The 27793-nt window shown below is 40.3% G+C and overlaps 1 protein-coding gene across 2 annotated transcripts; it reads left to right on the forward strand.

The window, feature by feature from the left end:
* Window positions 1-1834: 1834 nt before the first annotated feature.
* GEMIN8 (gem nuclear organelle associated protein 8) lies at window positions 1835-27780 on the forward strand. Of its 2 annotated transcripts, XM_057387867.1 has the most exons (5): window positions 1835-1939; window positions 2711-2757; window positions 6322-6361; window positions 9125-9590; window positions 25414-27780. In XM_057387867.1, exons 3-5 carry the CDS (start codon window positions 6359-6361, stop codon window positions 25662-25664), a joined length of 720 nt encoding a protein of 239 aa, XP_057243850.1. In that variant the 5' UTR covers window positions 1835-1939; window positions 2711-2757; window positions 6322-6358; the 3' UTR covers window positions 25665-27780. The 2 variants fall into 2 exon arrangements, with proteins under 2 accessions (XP_057243850.1, XP_057243925.1); XM_057387942.1 differs by lacking the exon at window positions 2711-2757.
* The last annotated feature ends 13 nt before the right edge of the window (window positions 27781-27793 follow it).

Raw genomic sequence — 27793 nt, forward strand, 5'->3', positions numbered from 1 at the left:
CAACCCAAATGTGCCTCTATGTAAACACAGATAACAGCAAGAAAAGCTGGAAGAGTCCCTGAGGGCATTGGGTGCCCATCAGACAAAGCAGGCTGGTGATTGTATAATACACTTCTTTCTTGGAGACAGAGAGGTTCTCTGTGAGTTTTTTGGCCACACATGGGGAAATCACAAAACACTTGTGATGGAGGGGCTGAACAGGACCACAGTTAAAATCCATGCAGTATGTAGGCTTCTCAGCTCYACACAGATGCCTGACTCCCATAGGAAACTATACAGTGACACAGTAGCTGGATGAAAGAATACACAGATGATGGAGAAGCCACTAGCACTTTAGAAGRCATGAGTTAGTGCTCTTTAATATACTGAAAACATATTGACATCCTATCGTTTTTACCATTTTTAAAGAAGATCTTGTGAAGTGTTAAATCTGATGTCCATACCAGGCAAATTAGTAGAAATTATTTTTAAAAATAACTTCACCAGATACTTGGGAAATAAACATATAAATTTGTTATATGAATGAGATTAAATATGAAATTATGGGKTTTTTTTAAAATTAAAGCAGGTAACAAAGAGAAGTTGTCTCAATATGAACTGCTGAAATTTTCAACAGGCAAACAGCTAGAGCAGTAAGCACACCAGGAGAGCTGAAAAAGATAAATAATGGGTGGATTACTTCTACCAAAATATTAATTAAAAGCATGGAAAGTAGAGAAGAGAAATAGCCTTGGCAGAGAAAAGCCCAGGGAAGCCCTTCTTGCCAGGAACAGTAGCAGCAGCCATCCTTGTGTGTTMCAGCCCATCCATAAGTTGTCTGGAGAAAGGCACAGATGATGGGGTGGCACGGTCTGTTGGAGGRTACTGGGCTATTCAATATGGTACAGCTGAGGGATTTATTGACCATGAAGAAACACACAACAACGTTATGGCACCAGGTAATAGCTGGCAAATTTAATAAAGAGAGTGTAAAATGCTACACAGGGGAAAATGCAAWCCCTGCTCTGTCAGTTGTGACAGGTACCCAAGGGACTGCTCACACACMGTCCTGTGAAAATACTAGCTCAGTGCAGAACTTGAACAGACAATTTAGAAATTAATTAGGGAAAAAATAATAACCAGAGGGCAAAGTATGGCAGTGCTACACCATCATCACCACAGTGCACTCGCGTTTTGAGTAAGACTTCAGCTTGGTGAGCATTGAATGTGCTCTGGGACTGGAGGTGCCAACCAGGGGTCAGGTGGCACGGCAGGAACTCAGAATTTGCCAGAGCAGGGAAACGAAGCTGGTGAAGGGTCTGGAGCACAAATCTGATCAGGAGTGGCTGAGGGAGCTGGTGGTGTTTAGCCTGGAGAAAAAGAGGCTCAGGGGTGACCTTATTCCTCTCTACAACTGCTTGAAAGGAGGTTGCAGTGAGGTCTCTTCTCGGTCTTTTCTCCCGRGTAGCAAGTTACAGGACAAGAGGACAGACTTGACAAGGGGACATAGTCTTAAATAGCACCAGGGGAAGTTTATGTTGGACACTAGGAAGAATTTTTTCACAGAACGGATGAATAGATATTGGAATGGACTGTCCAGGGAGGTGTTTAAGGAAAGACTGGAAGCGGCACTCAGTGCCGTGGTTTATTTGACAAACTGGTGTTCGATCATAGCTTGGACTAGATAACCTCGCAGGTGTTTCCCAGCCTAATTAATCCTGTGATTCTGTGATCTGGCAGTGCCGGCTCCGTGAGGGAGGAGCGGCTCCATGGGGCGGCTGAGGGCAGCGGGGCCCGGGCGGTGCCTCCTCAGAACACCACGAGATGGCGCCGCGGGGCCGCGGAGCGCCGGGCGGAAGCGGCGGGGGAAGGAGCTCTCGGCCCGCCGGAACGGAGCGAGGGAGCGCAGGAGRCGGCTCTGTGCGGTTCCCCTCGCCYGCCGGAGCCCCAGGCTGCCCGGGTGGGTGCGGGGACCGGGTACCCCTGCTCAGGCTGCGGCCCGGGCTGAGGGCGGTGTTAGCCGGGGCGAACGGCGGCGACAGCGGGAAAGCGAAGGGATCGGGAGGGACACGTGGAAGCCCGGGCGCCTGGTGGGGCCGAGGGCGGTGGTTGTGGCACCAGGCGGTGGTTGTGGTACCAGGCGGTGGTTGTGGCACCAGGCGGTGGTTGTGGCACCGGTACGGGCGCGGGGCTTTGCCTTTTCTCTACAATTTGCCGGCCCCGGGCCTGAGGCGGCGCTGAGGGAGCTCGGGCGAGAGCGGCGCTCTGTGCGCTGCAGCCGGGGCACAAGGCCTGTGCTCCTGCCAGCCCTTGGATGTAATTATGTGCCTTTTTTCCGGAGGCGAGAGCTACTCATCCCTTCTGCGAGACCTAAAGTCACTGGCCGGAGTCTTAGCACGATATCCGTGCGAGCAGGAAATTAGTTATGCTTTCAAAAGCTGTACTGGAGAAGTTTCATCCTTTTCCTTGTTTATCTCTAAACTGACCAGCTAAACATAACTGGGCCTGCTGGTAATTGTACAGCTTTTAGCACTTCWTTTTTTCCCTTTGAGTTTTCGCTGAAATAGCTTTTGAGTTTATGGCCTGGAGCTCAGGGAATAAAGACCCTCTTTTGGGGGCCCACAGGGGATTACACTGCCTCGGCTTCTGCTCAGGCCAAAGGAGCTGTAATACATACGCTGAAGTTTGAGAACATTCTTTTGCCTTACATTTGTTTCCCTTGTGTTCACAGGAACTGCTTCTGTTGTACACACGTTGATGTGAACATCATAGTGATAGGTGGGTTATAACACTCCTGTTGAGATGAAAAGCAGCTGTAACTGTGTCCTGTGTGCTGAACAAATCGTGTATTTACAGCCATTCGCAAAATAGAATGCAGTATGTCATGTTGGGAATTTTTACCCCTTCTTTTGAAGAAAAATAACTTTTGCTKCCAACTGTCCCAGCACTCATAGGCTTGTGTTTCTGCGTGACTGTAACTGGGGCACTTCGGTATTAAAGTTAACGTCATAGCGGTGTGCAGTGTTAATCTGAAGCACAGAATGTCAGACTGCTTTTCAGGCATTTCCCACTTCTGGCGGTAATTCTGCACCAAGAGTTAAGCATCAGAAGTATAAAATTAAATAATGTTTATGGGAAGATGTGCGCTATTGAAATTGTTACGTGACATGCTTTTCTTGCTGAATTCTTCTGATTTTTTTAGCTAGTATGATGTAGGGTGAGTTAAAATATACAGCACAAAGTCAATTTTAATCCCTTAAACTGTGAAATTTACTTCTAGGAGGTTTATTGGTAACACCTTTTACTCCAGCCAGTGTGGAGATGAAAAAAAGTGTCTAAACTACCACTTGCTGAAGTCAGGAGAAATGTACCTGAAAAAGTAATTCTTGTATGAATATGTTAGTGTCACATTTTACTGAGTAKCTCTTACTAACCATTGCCAGAAACTGAGCTGGGACAGCTCTGGCCTGAGGGAAGATACTTCTCACAGCAGGGACAAAAGAAGTAGTGAGCAGAGGGGCTGGTCAGCTGTCTGTTTTTAGGGACATTTCTAATTCAAACGAAGTTGGCTTTTACAAGAAAGCTTTGCATATATATGTTTTGTTAAAACCTGCTAAATTTTTTTGAAATTCCACCATCTTTTAATAACATACAATGWTTTTACCATAATATCATGCAACAGATTAGTTAATCTTGTGTTGATGGATGTTGTGAATGGTTGATGGGTGTTGGAACACTCGCTGGTCCCACACTGGGCTTGGGACTGTCGCTGTTACGTCCACGTGGCCAAGCTGTACCCAACACACCACTAGTCCCAGAGTGGGACTTACTTACTTAGCTATAAACCCCAGGTTGTTGTGGTTATGTCTCAYAGTGTGACAGACATTGTCTCAGTTTCTGTTGACTCCAAGGGAATTAAATGCTGTCGCTGCTTTGATCAGATTGGTTTATTTTCACCTATCTTAATGCTCATCTATCTTAAGTTAGTAAGGGGACAGACATGTTTGGATGAAAGAGAGTAAGTACATCCCTGGTTCATTGTCAGTGGAGAAATATTTTAAAACTGGGAAAAGAAAGTAGAAAAAAATTCCGTCTTTAATGATCAGTATAAGCAAACAAATCTCTTGGCTGTTTTAAGTTGTACAGTTGCTGGTGAGATTCCTATGATCAGTTGGTTTCATATTTTGTTTTTAAAAGTATAATTTATGAAAGTAGAACCATTACATTTATTTTCTGCTGTTTGTCATGTTTCATATTTCATGTAGTTTGTTTTGGAAGAGTAATTTAATTCAAAATAAAACAAACTCATTTTTTAATTTAGTGTCCTCGCTTGCAGCATTTTTATGCTCTGTTTTATATCTAGTCTAATGTTTCATAAATAATTTATGAAAATAATTAAAGTTTCCGTGTTTGGCAAAACAGGTTTTTCATATTTGGTAAACTAATATAGTCAGATGGGTTTGCCAGGGCTTTTCCCCTCCTTGCCTTTCAGAAAGCATATGTATGTACATGTTGTGTGTTAATAAAGTATCAAATGTTACCAATTACTGCTTTAAAAATTATTTACATTAAGCTCGATCCTGATTTCTGTTTATGCTGAAGCTATTTCAAAGAATTTTTCGTCATGTAGAAATTAGAGTGAAYATGAGAATTAAACACACCTACTTTTCTGAAGTGGAAAATGAAAGAATCAGCTACCATGGGCTTAGGTTTTGAAGTAAGAGCAAAAGACATTATGGCAGCCTTGACAGTATCCAGATGTACGTGGGAAAGAGACAAAAAGTATATGCATACATCATGAGAGAAGAGAGAAAAGTTTTGAAGAAGGCTATGGTTGGAAATGTTTGAAATGCWCCAAGAGGGATGGCACAGCAATCTTTTATGTATGTGGGGGTTTCAGATGCTACAAGTCACTGCAGTGTTTTGCAGTGATCTAAGTGCTAGGTTTCCTTCTTCCTCCAAGCAGGCAGGAGAGAATCCAGTGACTCACATGCTTTGGTTGCCTAATGCCTGAATCTGTAGCCTTTGCTGGCAAGAGTTGTCCCATCACTTGCAGTGGGACTGCTCCTGTATGTAGTGCTTCTTGTAGACAGATTGGTGTTACCAGGGGTTTATAGATTTGATCTTAGTGTGGGCTTTGGAAAGGAATTATTTGTTTTTGTGGATTCTGCATGATTTGCATTTTATTTGACCATTCAATTCTCCTTTTATACAGTAAGYCTTGACTTTAGAGGTAAAAAGTTGCTCTGAATCAGTATTGTTAAATATGAGGCAGAGCACAACGGGTCTATGTACTATGTTCATATGCATTTGGAAAAACCCTGTTTTTATCCTGTTATAAATCTACAACAATTTTAATTGCTGTCTTGGCTGTRTTCCAGTATTTCTGGGAATAGCATTTGACCATATCTCAAGAGTAGCAATARGTAGTTTAATGTACTCTTATTTCTGTTATCTTTCACTGGCAYTCACCTGAAATAAAGTTCAGGTTGAGGGTGCATATGTCAGGAGAAATCTGTGAATGAAGCCACTAACCTATTAATGTCATAAAATAATTGTCAGATAAGAGGAGATTAGGAATATTTCTCAGTGATACATATTGGTAAACCAGACTGAAAATGCTGGTAATTACAAATCCTTCGTGGTGCATTTTAGAGCTGTTCTCCCTTTCTACCCCCACAACCATTTTTTTTCCTTTTTTCTTTTTTTCCCATCCAGTTGCCCCTCTTCCTTAAGCCTTTTCCTCACATACTTGAATTGACCTGTGTTTTCTTCATGGGAGGCAGGATCAGATACTGAAGGGAAAAAAAAAAGAAAGTAGAGAGAAAGAAGGGACTGTATGTGATCAAAAGTGCGCCACAGGTTAAACAGAAGCCATACTGCATGATTGGAATCAGGATGGGTTTAATCATTTTATGGAAATTGCTTTTTTTTAATACAAGTCACTGTGCAGACACAGCTAAAAAGTGAGAACAAATTGTTTCCTTTAAGTTTATGATTTTTGTTTGGCATTAATTTGGAAAATAAAGGTTGTGGAAACATAAGGAAAGAGAAGAGCAATGGGAGAAGTGTTCAGTTCCAGCATTTTAGGCCTCAGTTTGTAGAAGGCTCCCTTTTAACTTTCTTACTGTACTGGAGAATTTTAAGGAATGGGATTTTTACTGCTGCTAATTAAAATTTATAAATAAGAGACCTCAACTCACCACAACAGAGAAGGTCTCTCTGTCAGACCTTTAAAAGCTGTATGTCGTACTTAAATATAACAAAAAATATATTCAGTGCCTGTGACCACCTTAATACATATATTTTTAAGAATTAAAAGGCTACTCTTTTCTTTTCTAGTTCACCTTGATCATCACCAGAACAAACTCCAGAAAAGATGGTAAGAGGTCTTTACAAGTTTCTCTGTGATAACTTAGTCACATTTTATGTATAAAATGAATATAAACACTTTTATTGAAGTGTGAGTGCAGACACGTAAAAATTAGATGTAAAAGTAGCTAAATTGCTTTGGAAATAGAATTGACCAGATTCAGATTACAACAATGAGTGATTTGTCTACTCCTGGGAAGACTCCAGAGAAATAACAGGAGAATAACAGAGGACTCTGATCATTTGCCTTAGATTTATAGCTTTTGTTTCCTTGAGGAAATCTCTTATTTCCATTTATTCCACAGCTGAAAAAGCACAGACACAGAATTAAGTGAGACTAAAAGTGTTCCTTTCCCTTTTCCACCCTGATGTAAAACATTTCTGTAATTTCTTTTTTAACAGATGTATTTTTAAAATTCAAATGTAAGAGTGGTTTTCAAGGGTCGCTTTCAACAAGAAAAACCTCACAAAAAGTAGTTGGACGAGCACCAGCATCACAATTCTGTCTGCATGAACTGGTTTTTTGTCTTCCTTTTCCCTAAATTAACAACTGGAGCTAGTCAGCCAGACAAATCAGCCAACTCAATTCCAGAGCTTTCAGTAAAAGTCATCAAGTTCCTTTTTAGAAACATTTTAGAAGAACTGGAGATAATTTTTGAGCTTTGAAAGAATATATTGTTTTCTTTGCAGATACATAGAATGTGGGAGATACCTGGTTTTGTCAAGTTTCATGGTCCTTCAAAACTGGATTTTAAAGTATTTTAATATTTAAGGAAAAGAAATAGGCAAAAAGTTTAAAAAATAACTTGTTAATGTATCAGATTTGATAACAGGATATTCTTATCTGTCTGCTGAAGGATGAGGAGTCAGTGTGACATTCTTAAGCAAAGGGAAGCAGTAAATAAAACATTGTTCATCCTAGCTGTTAGGTAGTTGGATGATTAAGGATGAAGAAATTCCATATGGAAGGCAGATGCTTTCCTTCTGCCCACTCATTTTGGGAACAAATACTCCAAAATGCATGGTCTTGTAGCAGTGCAGTGTTGGACCAAGAAGAGAGTAACTTTTTTTTCATCTCCATGAATTCTTTCCTTTCAGGAAAGGCAAGTTGTCTGCACTTTTAAATCACATAGCTGAGCTACACAGCCCTTCACAAATAGGTTGCTATTTTTGTCAGGAATACCTTAAAGAATGTAAGTTTGTTGTGGTGGTTTTTCTTTATGTACTCTATTAGCTGAAGGTATTTTGTTTCTGAGAGCATTCAGTAATGACCTTAAAAAGATATACCTTTGATCTTTTATGGAATAATGGACTCCATTTTCCAGAAAGAATTGGTGCATGAGAGTTGCAATTACTATTCCAAACTCACTAGCATGTGCATTATTGTCCAAGAATGAGAAAGTGAAAACAAATGTAAGTAAACTGAATTAATCTCTCTGGATAGTGGCAAGTGGAAAGTATTTTTTAGGTTTGATTTTTCTGTTTTGCTTTGGGATTTATTTCCCCAGACAATCATACTTTTTAAGGTTATGAAATGGTGTCAGTGCAGATCTAGAAAACAGACTTAAAGATTTTTGTCCTTTATGCCCTTCAAAAAAGCAAAAGAAACCACAAAAAMCAGAAAACTTTAATAAAGGACTGTAAATGTCATCTTCATCTTTGAAAATCTCAGTTTTGCCTTAGTTTTGAGTATTTGCCAAAATATGGCTGAATTAAAATTTTCCAATTTAAAGTACCAGCCTTCCATTTTAATTCAGATAAAAGATTTATTGGAAATCAAGACATGAAGGAAATGGAGAAAATAGTTGCTATTTAGTTAACTTGCTCTAGTCTACTTTATGGCATTCTTTTAAGATACTCAGTTATCCTGCTTTTTGAGAGTAGGATGAGAGGGGAAAAGAAATGTTTTGTATGWAGGGAGCGTAAGGCTGGAGGGACTGTGGGGCTTTGTAGTTGCCAGTGAAATCTGAACAGCATGAAACTTTCTTCAGAAAAACTAAGATTAGCTGGAAGACAGAAGAAGGTGTGTTGCAGTGTGTTTCCTTTTATAGAACTGTTTTTCTCCGTACTTTATCAGTGGCACTTTGTTGCCTCTTTTMATGTTTTGGTTGGTGTTAGATACAAAGGGGAGATTTGCTGGCAGCTTACATTTGGCTAAATACAGTCTTGTTTTTAATTGAGGCCATGGTCAATATATGAACTTGTCTGAATTGCTGTTTGACCTTTTCTGAGAAACTTTGGCAGGCAGATGGGGGAAATATGTTACTGGATGAAATGAATGCATTTGTTTAATGAAGGAATTTTAATCTCTTGTGTTTTCTGTCTGTGGATTTGGAAATCAGATATAGGTTGTATCACCTTGGAGTGATTCAGTTCATACAACTCATGCGAGTGTCTAAGGAATTGTGGAATACATCCACACAGCATATTTCTTAATACAAAGTGATTCCCACTGTACTAGCCTTCTAACCACTACAACTTCTCTATTTCCAGTTCTTCACTGGTAGTTGTGTTGATGCCAAAACAGTCTCTTGTAGGAATAATGAGGTATGGTGCRCATATTCTGTGCTCATACATGTTGTTCTCCAAATCTCCTTGTTCTATCATAGGTAAAGGATGGCTAAGGATTAAAAGGCAGAGTTGTGCTTGCGTTGACAGTGTTGGTCCCCTCAATGACTCTTTGTACCTCCTTTTTTGGGGGGGAGCATTGGTGCTGTGGTGCATGGTTGATCTTCTTGTGTTCTTTCCCTCTCCCCATGTGTTTTGACCACAGGAAGACACGGAGCCGTGGTACTCCCACAAAGTGTACACAAGGTACTGGAGGCACTATGACTTAGCCATGCGCTGGATGCGGAGGCACCAGAGGGCCTACAGGAAAGCCATGGAGTCCTTTTATCGCCTGCCTTGGCATCSTTGGCATCCTGCTGCAACTTCTCCAAGCAGCCACTACTCAGACTGGGATAGGAATGATCACCCATATACCCCAAACTATTCTTCCACCTGTAGACCAGATGTCAGAGTTTCATGTCATGGGGGAGCTCAGCAGTACACAGGTGCCTACCAAGAGAGGAAGGATGCTGACGAGAACTCTGAAATGGAAGAGGATGCTGAAAGGGACTCTGAAATGGAGGAAGACTCGGAGTCTGAAGGGGAGATAGAATATGACTTGAGTAACATGGAAATCACAGAGGAGCTTCGCCAGTTTTTTGYAGAGACAGAGAGGCACCGAGAGGAACTGCGTAAGTCCATGTTTCTTCTGTGTTTTGTGGTGTCTGCTGGCTATAACATTGAATGCTGGATTGATTCAACATTTACAGGTTTTATAAGAATTCACAGAAATAGGCACTACAGGTGAGCAMGCCCAGCAGAATTAAATAGGCAGGACTGATGGGTGCACTTAAGTACCATTCATAAAAAAATTTCTGAAAATGTTTGAAAGGTTTTGGTGAGAGGGAGAAAATTATGACTGCAAATAGGAGCTTTTTGTCCAGAAGACAGTCTTCAGTGCTGAGGCAAAAAACTCCTGAAGTTTTAAATCTAGTAAATGTGCTATATGGCTGGGGAGAGACCCACAGGAAATGCATTACTACATCACTGAGCCATAGAGTGRGCTTCAATGTATTTTATAATGTGGAGCAGCCATTTTGTTTGTTATTCTTTGGCTAACATGACAGTAAAATTTCATAACCCTTTTCTTCTCCCCCTGCATCATCTTCATTCTGTACTATACCACAAGTTTCTCTTTGTTTTGCATCTTGATCTGGACCCAAGTCCTATGGTAGGGAGTGTAAGCCAAAGTCTTAAGATTTTTCTCAGGTCTTGATCCTCAAAAATACTGGTCATCTTTGTTTCTGTGAAATTCTTAAAAGAAGTAAAGGATTATTCTGTACTTTATTGATATTTTACTCGCATACAAAAACTGGCAGATAAATTTATCTGTTTTAAGAAAGCAGCATGATAAAAATAACTTTCCTCATGTAAGTCCAGTAGGAAATACCCAGAAAGAAAGTTCATCAGAGCTTTCTTTGCTTCTCTGAAAGAGAAAATGTTCTAAAAACATATAACAAAGGCAGTGATTGAGAGGGAGAGAAGAAATGTTTTAACCTCTTCAATCAGCAGGTATCAGAGGGTGAACTGAAATGGCTTAACTTCCACACTTCTCATCAGTGTGATGCACAGTTGATCTAGTTAGCAAAAGAAAGTGAGTTAAGGAGCTCTGTGGTAGTGCCTGGCATCAAACCCTGTCTCATGCTTTTGCAGAGTCATCTTGGTGTTCTCTGTTGAAATGTTCTTTTGATAAGGTACATGATGCTTTAAGACACTGGACTACTTCTGGGAATGCAGAACATTTTCTTTGGATTCATTTTGACTATTATGATCAGTACTGTTTAAAGGTATGTGAGGATTAAAGGTGGTATCCTGGAAATTGAGAAATCAGGGCTTAGAGATGTTCTCTGTTGCAAAAATCCTCTATGACCTTGSTGTAGCTATTTAGTCTCTTCCTGACCCCTCACTGGCTGTCTTGCTAAAARTATGATTTGATTCTTTCTGATGAGCAGGTGAATTGGGAAGAGGTTTGTGAGTCAGAATACAGATTTTACTTCTATTCCTTCCACCACAGCAGTACTTGGAGGCTTTTGGAGTGATTACAGAGCTCTCCTGTGTGCTGTGTAGTAACCTAGTTCTGGATAAGTGTAACACCACGCACTTTGGTGGCMCTCTTGCAGATCTTCATCCAAGTTCAGGCAGCCTCTGGTCTTTCACTACTTCAAGCCTCAGTTTCTTTAGTAGCTTCCCTGATAAAGTGAGGATAGTACTAAGTAATTCCTCAAAACATGAAAAAGTAAGAAAGTGCTAGAGTTAAATGAAATTTAAAAGTGATACAGAAATCGGGTGAATGGTGCTTTCTAAATACTCACAATTTTGTGAGTCATTAAAAATACAGTATGATCTTGTAGGGAAATAATTTTTTTCTTGCATGGTGAGGGAAGAGGAAAATAGAATAAATTTTTTATTCTTTTGAATTTTCTTAAAAGAAGGAACATAAGCAGCAGGAGGAGGGGAAAACCATTGTTTTCCTGATGATGTGGAAATGAGCTGGTATGGAGACTGCGTTGAAGGCAATGCTACTCTAAGAGGTAGTTTTATTAATTTTCCTGATTGCTGTTTATGAACAAAATTAAATTTAGAGGTTCATTAAGCTGTGATCCATAATGATGCTATATCATGTCATATATTTCATGCTGTGTTTAAGAACAGTTATCATTCTGTATTGATGCTTGAGAAGATTGAGATAATGCATCCCCAGAAGAAACCCACAGTTGCTTAAGTATTTTCTCTTCAATGCCTTTTCCTTTTAATCCCAAAATTCACGTCCTGAGCATGCCTTACTTAGAAGCAGATTTATAGAGAAATTGGGTAGCATAAACCTCAGTAATGCCTGAAATTTAGGCCTCCATATCTGTCCATTTCAAAGGGTGAGGCAAAAGTTTTASATAGCCCTTAAAGAGAATGAGATTGATTGAGCGTGCCAGAGGGAAATACCAATAGAGACCTTGATGATCWGTTAAAGTCAGTTGTTAGGGAGCATTAAGGGGAACACTGTCTCATGTTTTCTTCCTCTGGTGTCAGTAAGGGGCTCCAGATGGAATTCACAGCCTCTGACCCCTGCGCCTTGATATTCACTTGGGAGAAGACACACAGCTTGCTCTTCTTTTAGRAGCAGAGTTTGCAAGAGTTTGGTACACGTTTATGGGCAACTTAATGAMGTGTGAGTCTCAGAGGAACAGAGCAGCAAAGGGGCAGATAGGAGGGGGTATTTGGCACATAAGGAAGGGGATACTAATCTTTGTGAAGTAGGACTTCATTAGTTTCGTGTTTTTCTAGCTGTCCAAAATTAGGAAGTACTACACAGCATTAATGCAGCTATTTTGGACACATGTAGTGAGTCTTGATTTTTCAAGTGAGATATGGCTGGTTCCCACGCATTATATACAAACATCTCATCAGCATGTAAAGGGATAATCAAATGTATTAGAAGGAATTCTAGCTGATGTCAGACTCTTCACTTATTAATGCCTTATCTAGAGCTTGCTGGAGGTAAATTGTCACAGACATCAGAGGATAAGATCTTGCAAACTTTAACCGTGAAAGACTTAACTAGACCTGAGATGTAGCTGGGAATGAGATGACTCAATCTTGGAGATGGAACCTTAATGATTCTATGATTCTGTGGTTCCATGAAAGGCATTTGAGCCTAGAGAGTCACATACTGGCCTTAATGCTGATTGCAAAGAGGGAAGCTTCGGAGATAAGAAAGACATTGTATCAGACTAGCCAAAGAAGAAAACAAGATTGATTTCATTTTTTTGTAACTGCCACAAACTTGAAGAACAAGCAGATTCCTAATTTCTGTGGGATTTTTTGTTTTCTTTTGTTTTGTTTTTACAGTGAGCRGTGATTGGCCGACTTGCACAGTAAGGGCTTTGAAACTGGCAAACTTGCTGCATGATTTAACACTTCTGCAGTGATTCAGTTCRCAAGCAACCTCTTATAAATTTTTTTTTGTTTGTTTTTGAAGTCACATCAGTTTCTTACTAGTTTTTATATTCATATCATGTGTTGCAGTCTATTTCTTGTTCCTGGAATGCCCAGAAGTAATTATGAGCAAAGTTTTGCTGAGGCTGTATGAACTGAGACATACTAGTGCACTACAAACTTATCTCATGYTTTAGATAGATGGTGCATTTGGTTAAAATCCCTTACAGACAGTTTTAATTACCCTTCAAATGTTTCTTCATATGAAATCATAATTATGTAGTGATTATCTTTTTTAGAGGGTTTTCTTGTCAGGCTAGCTTGTCATTCTGCATCTTTGTATAGCTGTTGATCCAAATATTCTTTGCATCTTGGGAATATTTATGGTTGCTTTTAAGTCTTCCCTCTGGCTGTTGAAAAGCATGAAGTTGTTTTCCTGGGTTACCATACCTGTGAGGCCTTGGTATGGTTGCAAATTCTCTAGGCATCCTAGATGTAAGGGACAGAATGCAGTAAGTTGCCATTATGCATTTGCAAGAATTAAAAGGGCAAAAACCAAAAAAGGAAGATTCACAAGCCTAACAGTTCTGTAAATTGTTTAATTGCACATCTTTATTACACTTCTTAATTTAGTCTTTGAAACATGTAGTTTGTCCTTGCATGGTTTTTCTTTATTCTTTGTTTCAAAGAAAATCACTGCTGTAACTGAGTGAATACAGCATTTGCAAGTACATTGAGAACCATTCTGTAGTAGTTAACAGGACATGAGACAGTATCCTTTATTTAAAAATAAAGAAAAGCAAGGGAAAGTACCATCATGTCAGTTAATTACCAAAGGATAATAGTCTGTCATTTGTTAATGCTCTGACTAGTTTTTTCCATTAAAGCCTCTGTTTGTATTGCCCACACATACCCTCCAGCTTTTCCCAAAAATAATGTCTCAAAATCTTCATGCTAGATGGAAAATATTTTTGTAGAAATGAAAGGAAATKGTGAATGAAAATTATTGTTTCAAAACTGCAATCTATAGGCGTTTTCCCTCAGGTTTCTTTTTCTCTGAAAGACGATAGCTGCTGCTGTGTCTTCTGTGAAGAGAAAGTAATGGAATTTTCCATGTTTTGTAACTTGTTTGAATCGTACCAAATCCATGGTTTTGTTTAAGGCTTGCATGCTCCTGGAAAATGGGCTTTGATTCGGGGTTTTCACCACCATGTTTTTCTTCTTTTCTTCAGTTTTGCTAAATGCCTTTTCCTATTTTTTATCTGCCTTTTTCTTCATAAGACTGTAGTTCAAATTCTTGAACTGTTGACTCCTGGTCCTCACTGTTTCTTTTTGTTTCTTCCTCCCTGCCCTAAACTGTCCAAGCAGTGTGAATGGTGAGCTTAGAAAACCTGCTCAACTTCCCTGGCATTAACAGCTTTAGTTGATGAAGTTTTTGACAAACCAAAAGCCTTGTTTGGCATGAACTTTAGCAYGAAAAGTCTTTAGAAGCTGAGTTGCTGAAGCTGTGAAAGAATCTGCAATATGTGTGGTGCTTGAGAGAAGCTTTTGAAATATGTTCTTTTGTGAACTGAAGAAGAAATGTGAAAGTCACTCGTTTTGTACCACATCTCTGATCCTGATGATTGAATCTTTTGTTGTGTAGCAGCAGAATCTTCTCAAGTGCACACACTGTGTCCAGTATAGAAGCCATGTTATTCAGTACTGGAAGCCAACAGCTGAGAAAATGCTTCCTTACTATGGAAGCAAGGAAAAATGCCACAATTTTCAGTGCTTTAATATTGAAAAGTGATCTGTACTTGCAAAATTAGAGTCTGGAGAGCAACTGTTGGGCACAGTTTCATGTTTCATGACAGGCAAGGTTATCTTTATACAAAAGTATCAATTTGGAAACACAGCCATTTGTAAAATAGGTGGTAGTCAAGAAAATGTCCTTGGATCCTATGCTAGAGACAGGATTTGAGCTTAGGAGAATATATAGCTTTCCTTTTCTATCTTGCTGCTGCAGGGAGACATTAGAAAGCTCCAGGTGCTGCCAAGGAGACTGCTTTTGGTGTCTCTGTACCAATTCAGTCAGAAATGGATATCCTCCACTGTGTGCTCCGGAGAGTTGTGTGGGAGTTAATACATACACCTGGCAATTATATGTAAAGTCCTTCTTATTTGTACATGCCTCAGGCTGAGCCTGTTTGACAGTGCTTGCAACCCCTGAAAGTACCCAAGAGCAAGATCAGGYTTCTTGTTTTGCTGCTAAGGGATGCCACAGGTTTCAGCTTCTTGGTGGTTTTGGGAGATTCTGTGACTGGGCTCCCATGCGTGCAGCCTGGGCAGCTGGGTGGAGGTAGGATCTGGAATGCCAGTTCCCTATCTGCCAGTGGCTGTACTGGTCTCGGTTCTTCCTAAGCATGCTGTGGAGTACTGGTATGTGAGTTACAGCAGGTTTATAACTGGGAGTGTGGGAAGAGAAGCTCATGTGGTTCAGTGCGACCATAGTGTAGATGTTGCTTTAAGAGGAATGCCAAGAAGTTGAACACCTCTACTYCCTCTTACATTTGATGGAAACAAAGAAGGCTCTCTTAATATGAAAATACGTGTTGAACTTCAGAAACCTGTGTTTGAAGTTGTCAGCCTTTATTTGTATGCCTGATGTATTCCTGTTATTGTAGTGAGCTAGTACGTACACTAGGGGGCTTGTTGAGAGATTCAGTTTATTCATCTTTGTAAGGGATTTTGARTAACTCAGTAGCAAGTAAGCAAAAGCCTCAAGTCGCAGAATAAAGAACAATAGGATCTGAGATGACTGTTCTTCACAGACCTTTTGCTGAACAGTTAACTTAGATGTCATCCCTGTGACCAGAATGTATCTTGTTGACAACATCCTTGCTGCAGCTACTTTTTCTCCCAAAAAGCTATTTATCCCTAAGTTATTCATGAGTTGGTAAGAGAAGTCTGGTAATCTTGCATTGTTGTTGCCCTCATAGATCAATGCTGCTGTAAAATTCCTTCTGACTGAAGGAATCTTGAGGATATGGGAATAAAAATAGGAGAGACAGGTCATTGCTCCTCTCAGCTGCCTTGTCTCTCACAGTCTGAGATGCATTTGATAACTGTTTCATGGTAGTTGCTGGCTGCAGAAGGATCCAATGGAAACAGGTCAGTAACTTGCCCTGATTGTTCAGCTACTGAAACTTTCTCTTTGCAAAGAAAATACATGTGGTAATTTAATTTTAGATCACCCAAGCAGAGTGTCAGTGCCTGTGTCTGTGAGGTTTCCAAGGATTGAAGGTATTGCTGTGACATACCTGGGCTCTGCAAAGTTTGGCAAAGAACCAACAGGTGGGCCCCAGGGCTGAGGCCACATGTGGAAGAAGGAATTCTTCCCCAGTCTTATTGTAAGAGCAAAAATTGCTTTCAGAGTGCTGTTATGGAAGATTGCATCATATGGGAACASTTTGGTGTGGGAAGATGCAGACACTACTCACAACTGGCGCTGGTAATTTTTTGAASGCAGGTTTGCCTGCTTGGTTATTCCATTAGCATGTGCAGCTGCTCTGAGTGGCTCCTCTAGTCTCTTCATTCTTTGGCCCTGCAGGGGAAGCCTGTGAAAGCAGCTGCAGCTGCTGTGGAAAAGAGCAGGTGAGACCGTGTTGACAGACACAGCTCTAGGGAAAAGTGGCATAAAAGCATCTCTGTGCTAATCATTCAGCTTGGGCAGTCTTTCTTCACAGTTTATGCACTTTTCCCTTTTCCCTAAAATTCCTCAATTACTGGTTGCATGTGGGTGCCACATGCAGCAATTCTGGATCTCGAAATGATCTTCGGAGAGAGGGCAGTGTCTTAGTTCTCTGCTGATAAATCTGAATTCATCTCCGTGATACTTTCAGCCTTTTAAGTGGACAGTGACATTGTGAGCTATGAAATAAGTTTTTTCTAACACAACCTCTTCTTGTATCTACTGGGGGAACTTTTGCGGAAAACTGGAATGTCTGGAAAGCTTCAGAGTGTTCAGCGCTGGAGTAATAGTGAAAAGCAAATGCCAGAGACCAAGGTAGAGACTGATGTAATGGTGATGTCTGCTTTCTACACTCATGTTCTACAGAATCTGTTCAGAAGTTGCAACAGAGCATGACAGCAAAATACTCCGAGTGTTAGACATTTTAGGTCTCTCTGTTACAGAGCAAATCCCTTGTACAGACAGATTTGCTTGGAGACACACGATTTAAGACTGCTGATTTTCATGGGGTGTTGTTAATGCCAAGATTTCAGAGGAACCATTTGCTTTTCTACATCTCTCACTGTGCCTCAGTTTTTTCAGAAGCATCCAGATGGAATTCACATCCTTTGTCATTAGGGAAATGTGGGTGCTAGCGTGGTAGAAACTGACAGTTCAGAGACTTCCATCTGCCTAGGTCCTTTCAAAACTCATTTCCTTGGATGCTAAAAATTAAATGAGAGAGACAGGCAGAGGTTTAGGCCACCCATCTCAGGCTTGGGTGGCCTGTACAGACTTCTGCCACAGCCTTGGGTGTGCCACTTGCCGCAAAAGCTTTCAGTGTAGGTGGAATTCAGAAATAAATATCCCAAATAATAGTCTTTGTCTTCCACATACGCCTTCCAGGAAGGAAAAAGCAAGTCATTTATACCCAAAGGATGAGACATCTTAAACCCTAAGGTACAAGGGAGTGTTGTCCTTCTTGTCTTTTCCAGTGACTGGATTGAGCACCTGTGCTACCTTGTGATGTCATCTGCTGTGAAGCTCATTCCAAGGAATCTAGAACACCTCCTGCTCGAGGAATTTATGTCAATTTTTTTTTATTTAGAMCTTTAATACCTGGGTGATAGCACTTCCCTGTTTCTCAGAAAAATAGAGAAGGTTGATATGGCAACATACTGAGAAATACTGGTGCTGCAACCCTAAGAAATACCCCATACAGATCAATCCAGCTGTTCATCAGTGTTACAATTGTTACAGTTGTTGCTGGTCTCCAAAGTACACAAAGCTGTTTACGTGGCTATCAGAATTTCCCCCAGTATTTTCAAGGACATGTCTGAAGTTGTCAGAACACTGCTCTGGTACACTGAAATCATGGAGGTAATGTAAAAAAAAATGAAGGTTAAATCTTAAGTGGATATTTTTAGAAATARATAACATGGGTGTTACACTATTAAGTGTTATTGTTCACATTTAGCTGAATAAAAATCTCCTGGGTTTAGGAGATCGTTTTGTAGTTGCTGAATTGATTGTTGCTCTAAAAGTCAGCTCTGTGTTCACAGAATGTGTAGAAACTTTGCCAAAGAATGTAAGTCTCCAAAGAGCATGGTGGGCCTCAACTTTGCTACRATTGTTCATATGCTAAAACCAGTGCGAGTGTTCCCACTTTGCAGAAACTGTGCAGAATACCTTGAATTCTAGAAGGTCTGCAGTTTCTGAACAGAGTGTAGTAAGACTCACTTTAAAATTCATCAATTGTCATTGCCTTGGGATTTTTGGCCACCAGTAAATGTCGAAGAGTCCAGACTCTGAAGATTGCATCATGTGCAGCATGYTGATGGAGGAGGTGTTGCGGTGGTAGATCACAGAGCAGCTGGCTGGCTTTGGAGGAGTGCAGGAAGAAGCACCTACATTTTTCTCATCTCTCCATTTTTCAGTAGGTGATGCTGGTGACATGTAGGTATTTGTATTCCCTGCTTTTGCATCCTTCCCTTGTCATTAGGTATTGACCTCTGTCATGAGCAGGCTGTCAGACTGGATGGGCTTTTAATCTGGTGGCTCTCCTTGTATACAGTCTTTTCATCAAGTCACTGAAATACTTCATTGAAGTGTGAATTATCCCGTAGAAGTGACAGAGAGGAGACAGGGAGCTCCAAAATGCTAAGTACAACTTAACTTTCTGATGGTGGGATGCCAGCTGTCTCTTTTAAAGGAGACAGTGCTCAGACTTGTGCTCCAGCACTAAACCCTGGAACTTCTTCTGAAGTCAAACATTCCCATTTTGTGGAAGGTACAATAGATGCACATCTGCAGGTTTCTTCTAGCATATTTTCCCAGTGTTTTTTGTTGTGTTTCTAATACTGGGCATAGCAATTACCCTCATGAGCTGATTTCATTTAATGTACTAGAGTGCTGAAGTGAACAATGAGAAATTCAGAAGATCAGAGGTAAACTTGTGTTTTCAAAGCTACCCCTCAGCCCTTCCTCACACAAATTAAAGTATGTTTCACTGATTCCTTTAGTTTGACCCTTTTTCCAGATGTTCTTTCTAAAATCACACATATCTTACTAGCAGCATGCAGAAAATGCATATTTACTTGCTGAAATTAATTTTCTCTGGATTGGACCTTATTTCATTCTACATGTCTSTGGTAATACTGAATTTTGGACCTGCCAGTTAATTGAAAGGGGCCAGTTCATAGCTTGAGTATACTTCCTTCCAGAAAATCAACACAGCTGCTGGTTGCTCTCCAAAAAGATGTTTTTCAAATGTGTGTGTATTTGATAAAATAGCTTTCTCATGTCAGTCAGTAAACCAAACTTGCATTCAGCACTGTAGTGTGTCTCGAGACAAGAAAGAAATTCAGTGTGAAGTTCAGATGTGTGAGTTTGATCTAGAACACTGAMACAGGCTACTTCCTTTCTTTTTTCCTGAGAGCACCAAACTCGGTATTATTTAGCTGTCTAGCAGCTCAGTGCATCGTGAAACACGTTCTTCCAAGTGCATGTGTTTAATTTCTATTCAGAGCACACATAAAAAATTATTGTGAAACTCATGTTTCTTCAGTGTTCTGGTTTGCTTTTAAAGTAGCGCTTTTAAATTTTAACATTTCCTTGTTCAGTCTTCTCAGACTGTGCCATAAATGTATGTGAAGACATAGTTATATATAGATTTAAGTAATCCTTCTGTTTACTCGAGCAGTGTTGTCTTTGTCTGGTGTCAGCATTGTTGCCATCAGTGACAGATTGGAGTTGTTTTGGGGGATGGGAGTGCAGAGTCAGCTGGTCTGTATTTAATCTTATTGAAGTAGACTTGATCCTTACTAGAGGCAGCTGCCAGTGCCTGATCCTGTACTAATTTTTCAGCAGTGGTCGGTCAGCAACTTCCTATCAGTTTAATTCTRTCAGATGGCACCAATCATACAGACACCTTGGTGCCTCTGGTGTGATGCACACCCCTGATTGCGCTGGGCTTATCTCTGTTTTCTGTCCTTCATCAACAAATCCCTGATTATGAATTACATTTAGAGCAATCAAATTTCTAGAGCAGGCTTTCAYTTGAAGTTCCACTGGCTAGCTGATTGTTTCATGTTCATGGGGTTTAATTGTTTCAGTGATTTTCTGGTTGCGCTAAAATATACTCCTTTTTAAGAGTTTCATTGTGGAAGGTAATAGGAGAAAATAAAAGAAAGGTGATTTGGTGTTTAGCTGGGCAGTACCCCATGTAGCCTAGTGCTAATGTCAACATGAACATGAAGGCTTATATTGTTTCTCTGTAGGATCCTTGGCAGTTTGTTTTGGAGACCACACAACAATCCTTCTTGGTTTTTAATCCTGTTTCTAATACAGAAATCGGCTTCTGTATTCTCCAGTTAGCTGTATAACTTTCGGCCAGTTACTTAACCCAAATAACAAAATAATATGAGATAGGTAATTTTTTTTAATTATTAGATTCATTTTACAGGTTAATTACAGTGAAGCATGTGTTTAATTAATTTGAGAGTGACACATACCACTTAAGTAGCAAACCTGAAAGAGGAACACCTTGGTTCTAATCGTGCCTCCTTGCTTTCTATGAATTTTTATTTCAAAGGTGGTTTTTCCCCACTTGCTGCCTTGGTGAGTGATTTTRCCCTGTTTCAGCAGAGCTGTCCTCTTCAAAATGTGTAGAAAAATTGGATTACAGTGAAAGAGAAGGTATTGGAGTACTTCAGATTTGCAAAATCTGTTTGCTGTCTATTTAGACAGCCTGTTGCAACTGAGTCTCGTCTGAGGGAGTGCACTCTCTTCCCTGAGATTTCCTGCTCTTACTGATACATTTCAGTTGGGCTGTGCTTCAGTGAACACATCTTGGGGCCAAAGCCAGGCTAAGGAATTCTTCCTAATAATTTGCTTCTGCTCTGGTGCTTCCAGGGCACTGAACTGTACTAGAAATAAATACAATGTGTTGGGGAGTTGTTTGTGTGTTTGGGGGGCTGGTTCGTTTTTTGTAGGATTTTTTGTGTTGCTCCTTAGACAATTGTAGCATCATCCATGAGGGGCCTGGGAGCTGGAGCACTCAGCTAAGGGAGAAGGAGGAGAGCAGAAATTGCATAAGCTAGTTTTGTCGCTGAGGAAAGAAAAATGTCCATGGAACCATGGTTTTAGACTGCCACAGGCTTGCCAAGGAATCACATCTGCTCTTACTTCAAAGCATGTAAGAGAACATTTTCTTTTTTCTTGAGAATATTGCATTGCTTGTAGATATATGTGGTGAAATTGTCTATTTCTTTTAACTCATTCCGTCCTCAACTAGCACATGGAAACTTTGTCACTGTAGATACTTGGGGCTTTAATATTCTCTGCATTTTTGGTAGTTCTCTTTCATGGTCGTCATGACTGGTGATTGAAAGCTTTACATTGAAGGCAATTACTCCCGCCAAAAGTAATTTTTATTCCAAATTAATGTTTTCCGGTCAGCTGCAGCATTTGATTTTTCTGCATAGATGAGACTGCTGGCATAGTAACATGGGGCCTAGCTGTCTTTGGAGAGCAGACTTCTGTTAAAAGTGGGTAGGGGAAAGTTACATGGTGTCATGGGGAATCATTTTGTCACATCTTTTGCAAGTACAAAATTTTAAATTTAAGATTAAATTTAAACAAAAGACTTATTTTCCCCAAGCAGCTTCCAGCTAGGTTCATTCTGCCGTAAAATCATCATTCTCTTCTTTCAGTATGTTTTCACAAATTCTGTAAGTTTCTTAGTGTTCCATAGTAACCCTCCAGCAAGCAACACCATGCTGTTTTTAGCAACCAAGAATATTTCATCTTTACAGATGTGGGGGTAAGTCAGAATTGTTTGTATCTTATAGACTCCCACTGATGGAAACTCTTGTTCTGCAAAGCTTTGCACTTGATAAAGAGTAGTACTTGAAGTTCCAGCCCTCTGKAAATCCAGAGTTCTTCAGAGCTCTGCAGAAATTAAACTCCTTGAATATCCTGTTTACAAATCCTGATTTAAATCCCTGTTTTGGTGGAATTCCTTGAGGCAAAGATTTTTATTTTCACCGTGGTRTGCCCAGTTCATGCAAGTAGGGGCACAATAAAGTCTGATTCTATCACCTCAGAAAAAAAACTCTTATGTAGGTTTATGGTAAAGATATTTAGCTTTCCTAGGAAGATGAAGCTGGCATTTTGCATGGAGAAGCCTGTGTGGGCAGAACACTTAACACAGCAGATAGGCTCGTGGGAAGTGGCATTCAAAGAGAGAACTAGGAGTTTTTAATCAGTAGAAATKGGTAGTGGTTTTGACTGTTAGTGTGGGCTGCTCAAGATCAGCTCAGGTAGCATTTAAATTAAAAAGCTCACAAAGCGCACACACAGCAGTAACAGAAAATAATTCGTCATTTGAAATAAGCAGACAAATATGTGAACAGGGTATAGGTCAGTCTGAAATTATGGAAAATCAAAAACACATCAAGACTGGAGAAGGTGCAATATTTCCTTAAAAGTTAATGTGCTAACTAAGCAAGCAACTGAAAATCTGTTAATGGCATTTAACACTTGTGAGGAGCAAGCCCGTGGTCTCTTACCATAACTACCATTGTGTAGAGCAGCACATGGCAGCCTGCTGAGTGTGGGCACCTACAGACCTGTGGGGAAGAGTCTATGTAAGAAGCCTTGTCAGATGGCATATGATCACTGGCTCCAGTGAGCTGAGGGTTGGGTGTATAAATACCCAGAGCTAAAAATGGTMCAAGAAACCACACAATGCTGGGTATGAACCTTTCATTAAAAATCCGACATAGATAATTACCCTCCCTACTTTTATATCTCCTTTTAATGTTGCGAAGTCTCTCCATGGAGATTTCTTTCTAAATAAGGGAATTTATTTGGGTTTTGGTTTTGAAGTTGGTTTTGTCCTTGGTTTGCTTTGTTGGGTTTTTTTTCTTTTAATAAGAAAAGGATAAATTTCCGGACAGATTTTTTTTTTTAATAACTACGTAAGCTTCTCAAAGGATATTACAAAGAAAGAAATGTAAAGTGGATCAAACTTACAAAAAGTGTGTGAAATTTTCCTTTTTATAAAATAAGAGAAACAAAGCATCTGAGTTTCTAAGGGCCTGTAGGGAAAATAGCTTATGTTTTGAAGGGCTTAGGTCATAGTCTTGTTGAAGTATGTAGGAGGTCGTTTGTGTCTATATGAAGGCCCAAATGCGGTGAATAGCTAATACACTAGTTTCTGTTTCTCCTGCTTTTGGCAGTTTCTGAGGATGGCGGTAGTTGTCTGTATTTGCTCACTTTTCAGCTGGTACATGCCAGATTAAAAGTCATCCATGAAAAGTGGTGAAGGGAGAAACAGTAATCCAAAACTTTCTTTTGTAAGGCCSAGAATCACTGATGATGGCCCAGGATGTAGTATGAGTAGGTAGATGTTCTGCTTTTGACTGGGGTAGCGTTTTATTTCCTTCACAGTTGCTGGCATGGGACAGTTTCAAATCTGCACTCAACACAGGGTTGATAATATAGAAATATTTTCGTTATTGCTGAGCAGGGCTTACGCAGAGCCAAGGCCTTTTCTGCCTTTCCTAGTGCCACACTGGAGAGGAAGTTGGGAGTTCCTGGAAGACTGGGAAGAGGGCTGAACACCTGCCTGCCTCGTTAACAAAAAAAAAAAAAAAAAAAAAAAAAACCTAAAGGAAACAAGAGGGGAGCCTCTACCAGTGCTACCTCAGCTCTTTCCCTGCAAGAGCAAGAGCCACGAGTTAACAAACAGCTCTGCCTGCGCAGCACAAACTTTAAAAAGACTGGCACCTGCTGGCCCCTTTCTAGAGGGGGGCACCTACTGTTCCATTTCTAGATCCAGATTCATAGAGATACACTAACTGTTTTGGCCACAGATAGATACGAAACACAATAACATTTTGGGTTACAGATGATAGATCTGGACTMTTTTCCTTCATGGTTAAAGAATTCTGTTTACTGTGTTTGGAAAAAGATGTCTCAATGGTTTTGGCCAGGTAATGATGACTTTCCAGCAGAGCTGGATTTGGTAGGAATAAGTTACTTTTGAAAAGAGCTACAAGAGAGAGAAAGAACATCTTTGAAAAGAAATTGAACTGGATAACTGAGTAAATGTCAGCAATGCTTTTTCYTCTGTGCAGGAACCAACCACCACTGCAGCTGCCTGCGTGCCTTATGAACGTTTGCAAAATACTGTTCTTTGATTGGGGGAAGCTTGCCAGTAGTTGAAGCTGAATGCTGTAAAAGAAAACATGTTTATTTTAGTCTGTGTGAAGTGGAAGGAGGAACTACTTAGAATTGTGTAAAAATTACTTGTTTTACATTTATAACTTGGCAGCCCAGTGACTTGTGAATCTGGAATGTGAAACTGATCTGAGAGGGAGCTGGGGTCTTCATTGCTGCAGGCTGAGAATCAGTGTTTTGATAAACCATGCTGTCTGCTTAATGGATGAGTATGTGTTGCTCGCTTCAGAGCAATTCTAGTTTTCTCCATGGGCCCAGGGTTATCACAGAGAATTTTTATTGAGAGATTGATCCAAATGTTTCAGCTCTTGAATTATTTTAAATCCTCTTTTAAAAAGACCTGATGCATGCATTTATGTTGGTGCTGTTTTGTTTGTCTTCAAAGCAATAGAGTAAGGCTGCCAGCTTTGAACTTGGCAAGTCTTGAGAAATGGTTGAGTTTGGACAGTTTATCTAAACACGATGCTTACAGCTGTGTTTCATTGAATGCTCTTAATGGCAGACATGACAGACCSATTTGTTCATTTTCACAGAGTAGTAACTGATTACATTTTCTCTTGGCTATTGTTCAGCTRAAGTTGCATTGTCCTGTGCATTGTTTCCTTTCTCATCTGCTAAGTCATTAWTTTGGAAATAATTCCTGTTTGTTTGGATTTTTTAGTATGGGGAGTAGGTTGTGATTTTTTTGGTTGGGCTGTTTCTGTTTTCTTGGGAGGGGGAGTGTGTTTTGCATTTTTGTTGTTTGAGTTTTTTCAGGGCATATGTATGTTGGGAAGAAATGGAGCAATGTTGTGTTTTGGTTACTAGTACTAATACAGAGGTTTCTTACAGTTTTAGGATTTCAGGATCTTTTTCATTTCTCCTCATTTCTTCCATCSTGACTTTATCATGATGTTTAGTAGGAATTTGTCTTTATGCAAAGTGAGTGCAGCTGTACCCTAGAATGTGTGGATTTTGGCCTTCTAGACCTGGCAAAAATACGAATATGTAATATTTTTTAAAGTTAAAATAAAATGTGATTGGTTGATCGCCCAGTAATTTAGATCTCCTATGTTTTATTTGTCTAGGGAGGCAGCAGCAGCTGGAAGCTGAGGACCCATACGTGGAGGCTGATCAAGACCTGCACAGGAGGGTGGAGCGTTCTGTGGAGCCGCCTACAGAAAGACCTGGAGAGAGGCGCATGGCAGAAATGAAAAAGCTSTATGGTGCTGAAGCTGCCAAAATCCAGGCAATGGAGGCTGCCATGCAACTTATCTTCGATAGGAACTGTGACAAAAAGCAGCCCAAATACTGGCCCATTATACCCCTTAARCTCTGAGTACCTGGACTGTGCTCTGGCCTGGCACAGAACTACAGGGTCAGGTGCCTCAGGCTGGGCTGCTGAAAGAGCAAATTGCAAATTTTGGGTTTGGACTTTGGGGGAGAGTCTTGCAAGGACAGCATTTATTTCTTTGGCTTTTTTTTTTTTTTTACAGTATCTGCCTGCAATGCTCACAGTCAATGCTCACAGTCAACCCACATACAGTTGTCAAGTAGTAATAGACGCGACAGGAATATCTAACCTGTCTAAAGTTCACTCATTTTGATACCCACTTGCCTTGACTGTGCTTGCAAGAAACATAACAATGTCCATACCCAATGAACTGGGAAAACTTAAAGCGATGCAGAAAAGTAAAAGACTTTAGGTATGGTCTCCTCTTCCCGTTTAGGAATTTGAGTGATCCCATTTTTTAGTCTTATTTAATGTAGTAGTATTAGGATCCTGTTTCACACAGCATAGCTTGAAGTGTTATGTCTGCTAATGCTGGATTTTTTTGAGAACCAGCAGCCCACTGGCCAAGATACAACTTATCAAATTACCATAGCCCAGACATTTGAATTCTTTTTCAAAGGTTCATAATAATGCAGGAAGTTTTTCTTCCAGACTGTTACTTGTCTGGTGGGAGTTTAAAGCAACATTATATAGAAAAATGTTTTAATGAAGGGGGTGGAAGGGTTGGGTAGAAGCCTGATGTGGTCCTGCCTGTTAGAAATCTGTTTAGCAGAAGAGAAACTTAAGRGGACACAGCACTACTAGGGCCAGTGCCTGTGGTGATTTTTGCCATTCTAATAAAAAGCATCAATGGGCTTGAAGGCTTGAAGCTTTAAAGACTTGCTAGTTTGATAGACTGTCTGAACAGTGTATGGGGAGCTGTGGAAGCCAGGTAGCCCTGTGGGCTATGTCTGTTTTAGGTGCAGCTTTCCAATGCCCAAGTTCATAAGACATGCACAAAATTTAAACACAAGTAAATAGATGTGTACTCATCTGTCTGTAAAGAGATGTGCATCTGTGTGGGCTCATCCATCTGCACTGGCTGTTTGGTTCTGCTTCTGTCTCTATTTTTGGCCAGTTGTGTTTGCCCCACCAATAGCTCTCCATGTGGAGTGAGCCATACTGGTGGTTTGTGTAAGAGAGGCCAAACTGGCCCCTCAAAACCAGTGGCTCCTTAGAAAATGGTGCCCTGAACACATGAAAGGATTCTGTGTGAAGCTCTGCTGATAAATACCACTGTGTGCTGAAGGGCTGTACTTCGTGTTGCAGCATTTCCATGCCATGGCAAAGGAACCTTCTGCTGCTTTAATAGTGACATATTCATCCACCTTCCTGGCAATGGAGGAAGGTCACAAGTAAAATTTTCACTTCAGTTCATGCAGACTGAGTGTCCACGGTTTCTTTGTAATGTGTAGTTTGCAGTACATACCAGGAGTTGCTGTGCCCTCTGCAGCAGCCAGCTGCAACAAAGYAAGTCTGCAGTGCAGTATGGAATAGCTTTGCTTTCAGTAGTAGTTACTGTGTTTTCAAAGCAACATTTCCATGTCAGTTCCACCTCTTGCACTTTAGATGTGATGAGATGAAGTTAAATTGAACACTGAAATTAAAAAGCATCCAGTTTCCAAGACTTATTTCTGGTGTGGTTAATCTGAAAAGCTTCAGTGAGACAGGAGAGTGAAAAGGATAATTACAGTCCTGCATTTGTCTTCACTCTAGTTTTTGGCGGGTTTTCTCAAAAATTCACTGTTTTATTTAGGTTTCCTTTCACTGACCAAATAAATTTTCTTCTTAACACCTTGTAATTTACTTTCATGTTTTTTATATAAGCAAACTTCCACACTAGAAYGGTTCAGTTCTTAGATGCTAAACCTTTCTTTTAGCTGCTGTATTGTTAGGGAAGATTGAASTTAGAGCAAGAGCAGTTTTAACATATGGAGAAGCACGAGGAGTGTTGACAGGACTTTCACAGGAATGCCAGTCAATACCACACGTGTATGGWGTGGTGCAAAATGAATGGGAGGGTTGCTGTCTCCACTGGGAGAAAACCCTGTCACACATCAACATGCATAAATCTCTCTGTTCCTATTTGGAGTGTTTCCAGTCTGGTGATGGTGTTTTCCCCGTGCAGCAGTTCG

Source organism: Malurus melanocephalus, unplaced genomic scaffold (genome assembly GCF_030028575.1).
Source record: "Malurus melanocephalus ecotype Western Australia unplaced genomic scaffold, MMel_1.1 scaffold_1, whole genome shotgun sequence".
Taxonomy (NCBI): Eukaryota; Metazoa; Chordata; class Aves; order Passeriformes; family Maluridae; genus Malurus; species Malurus melanocephalus.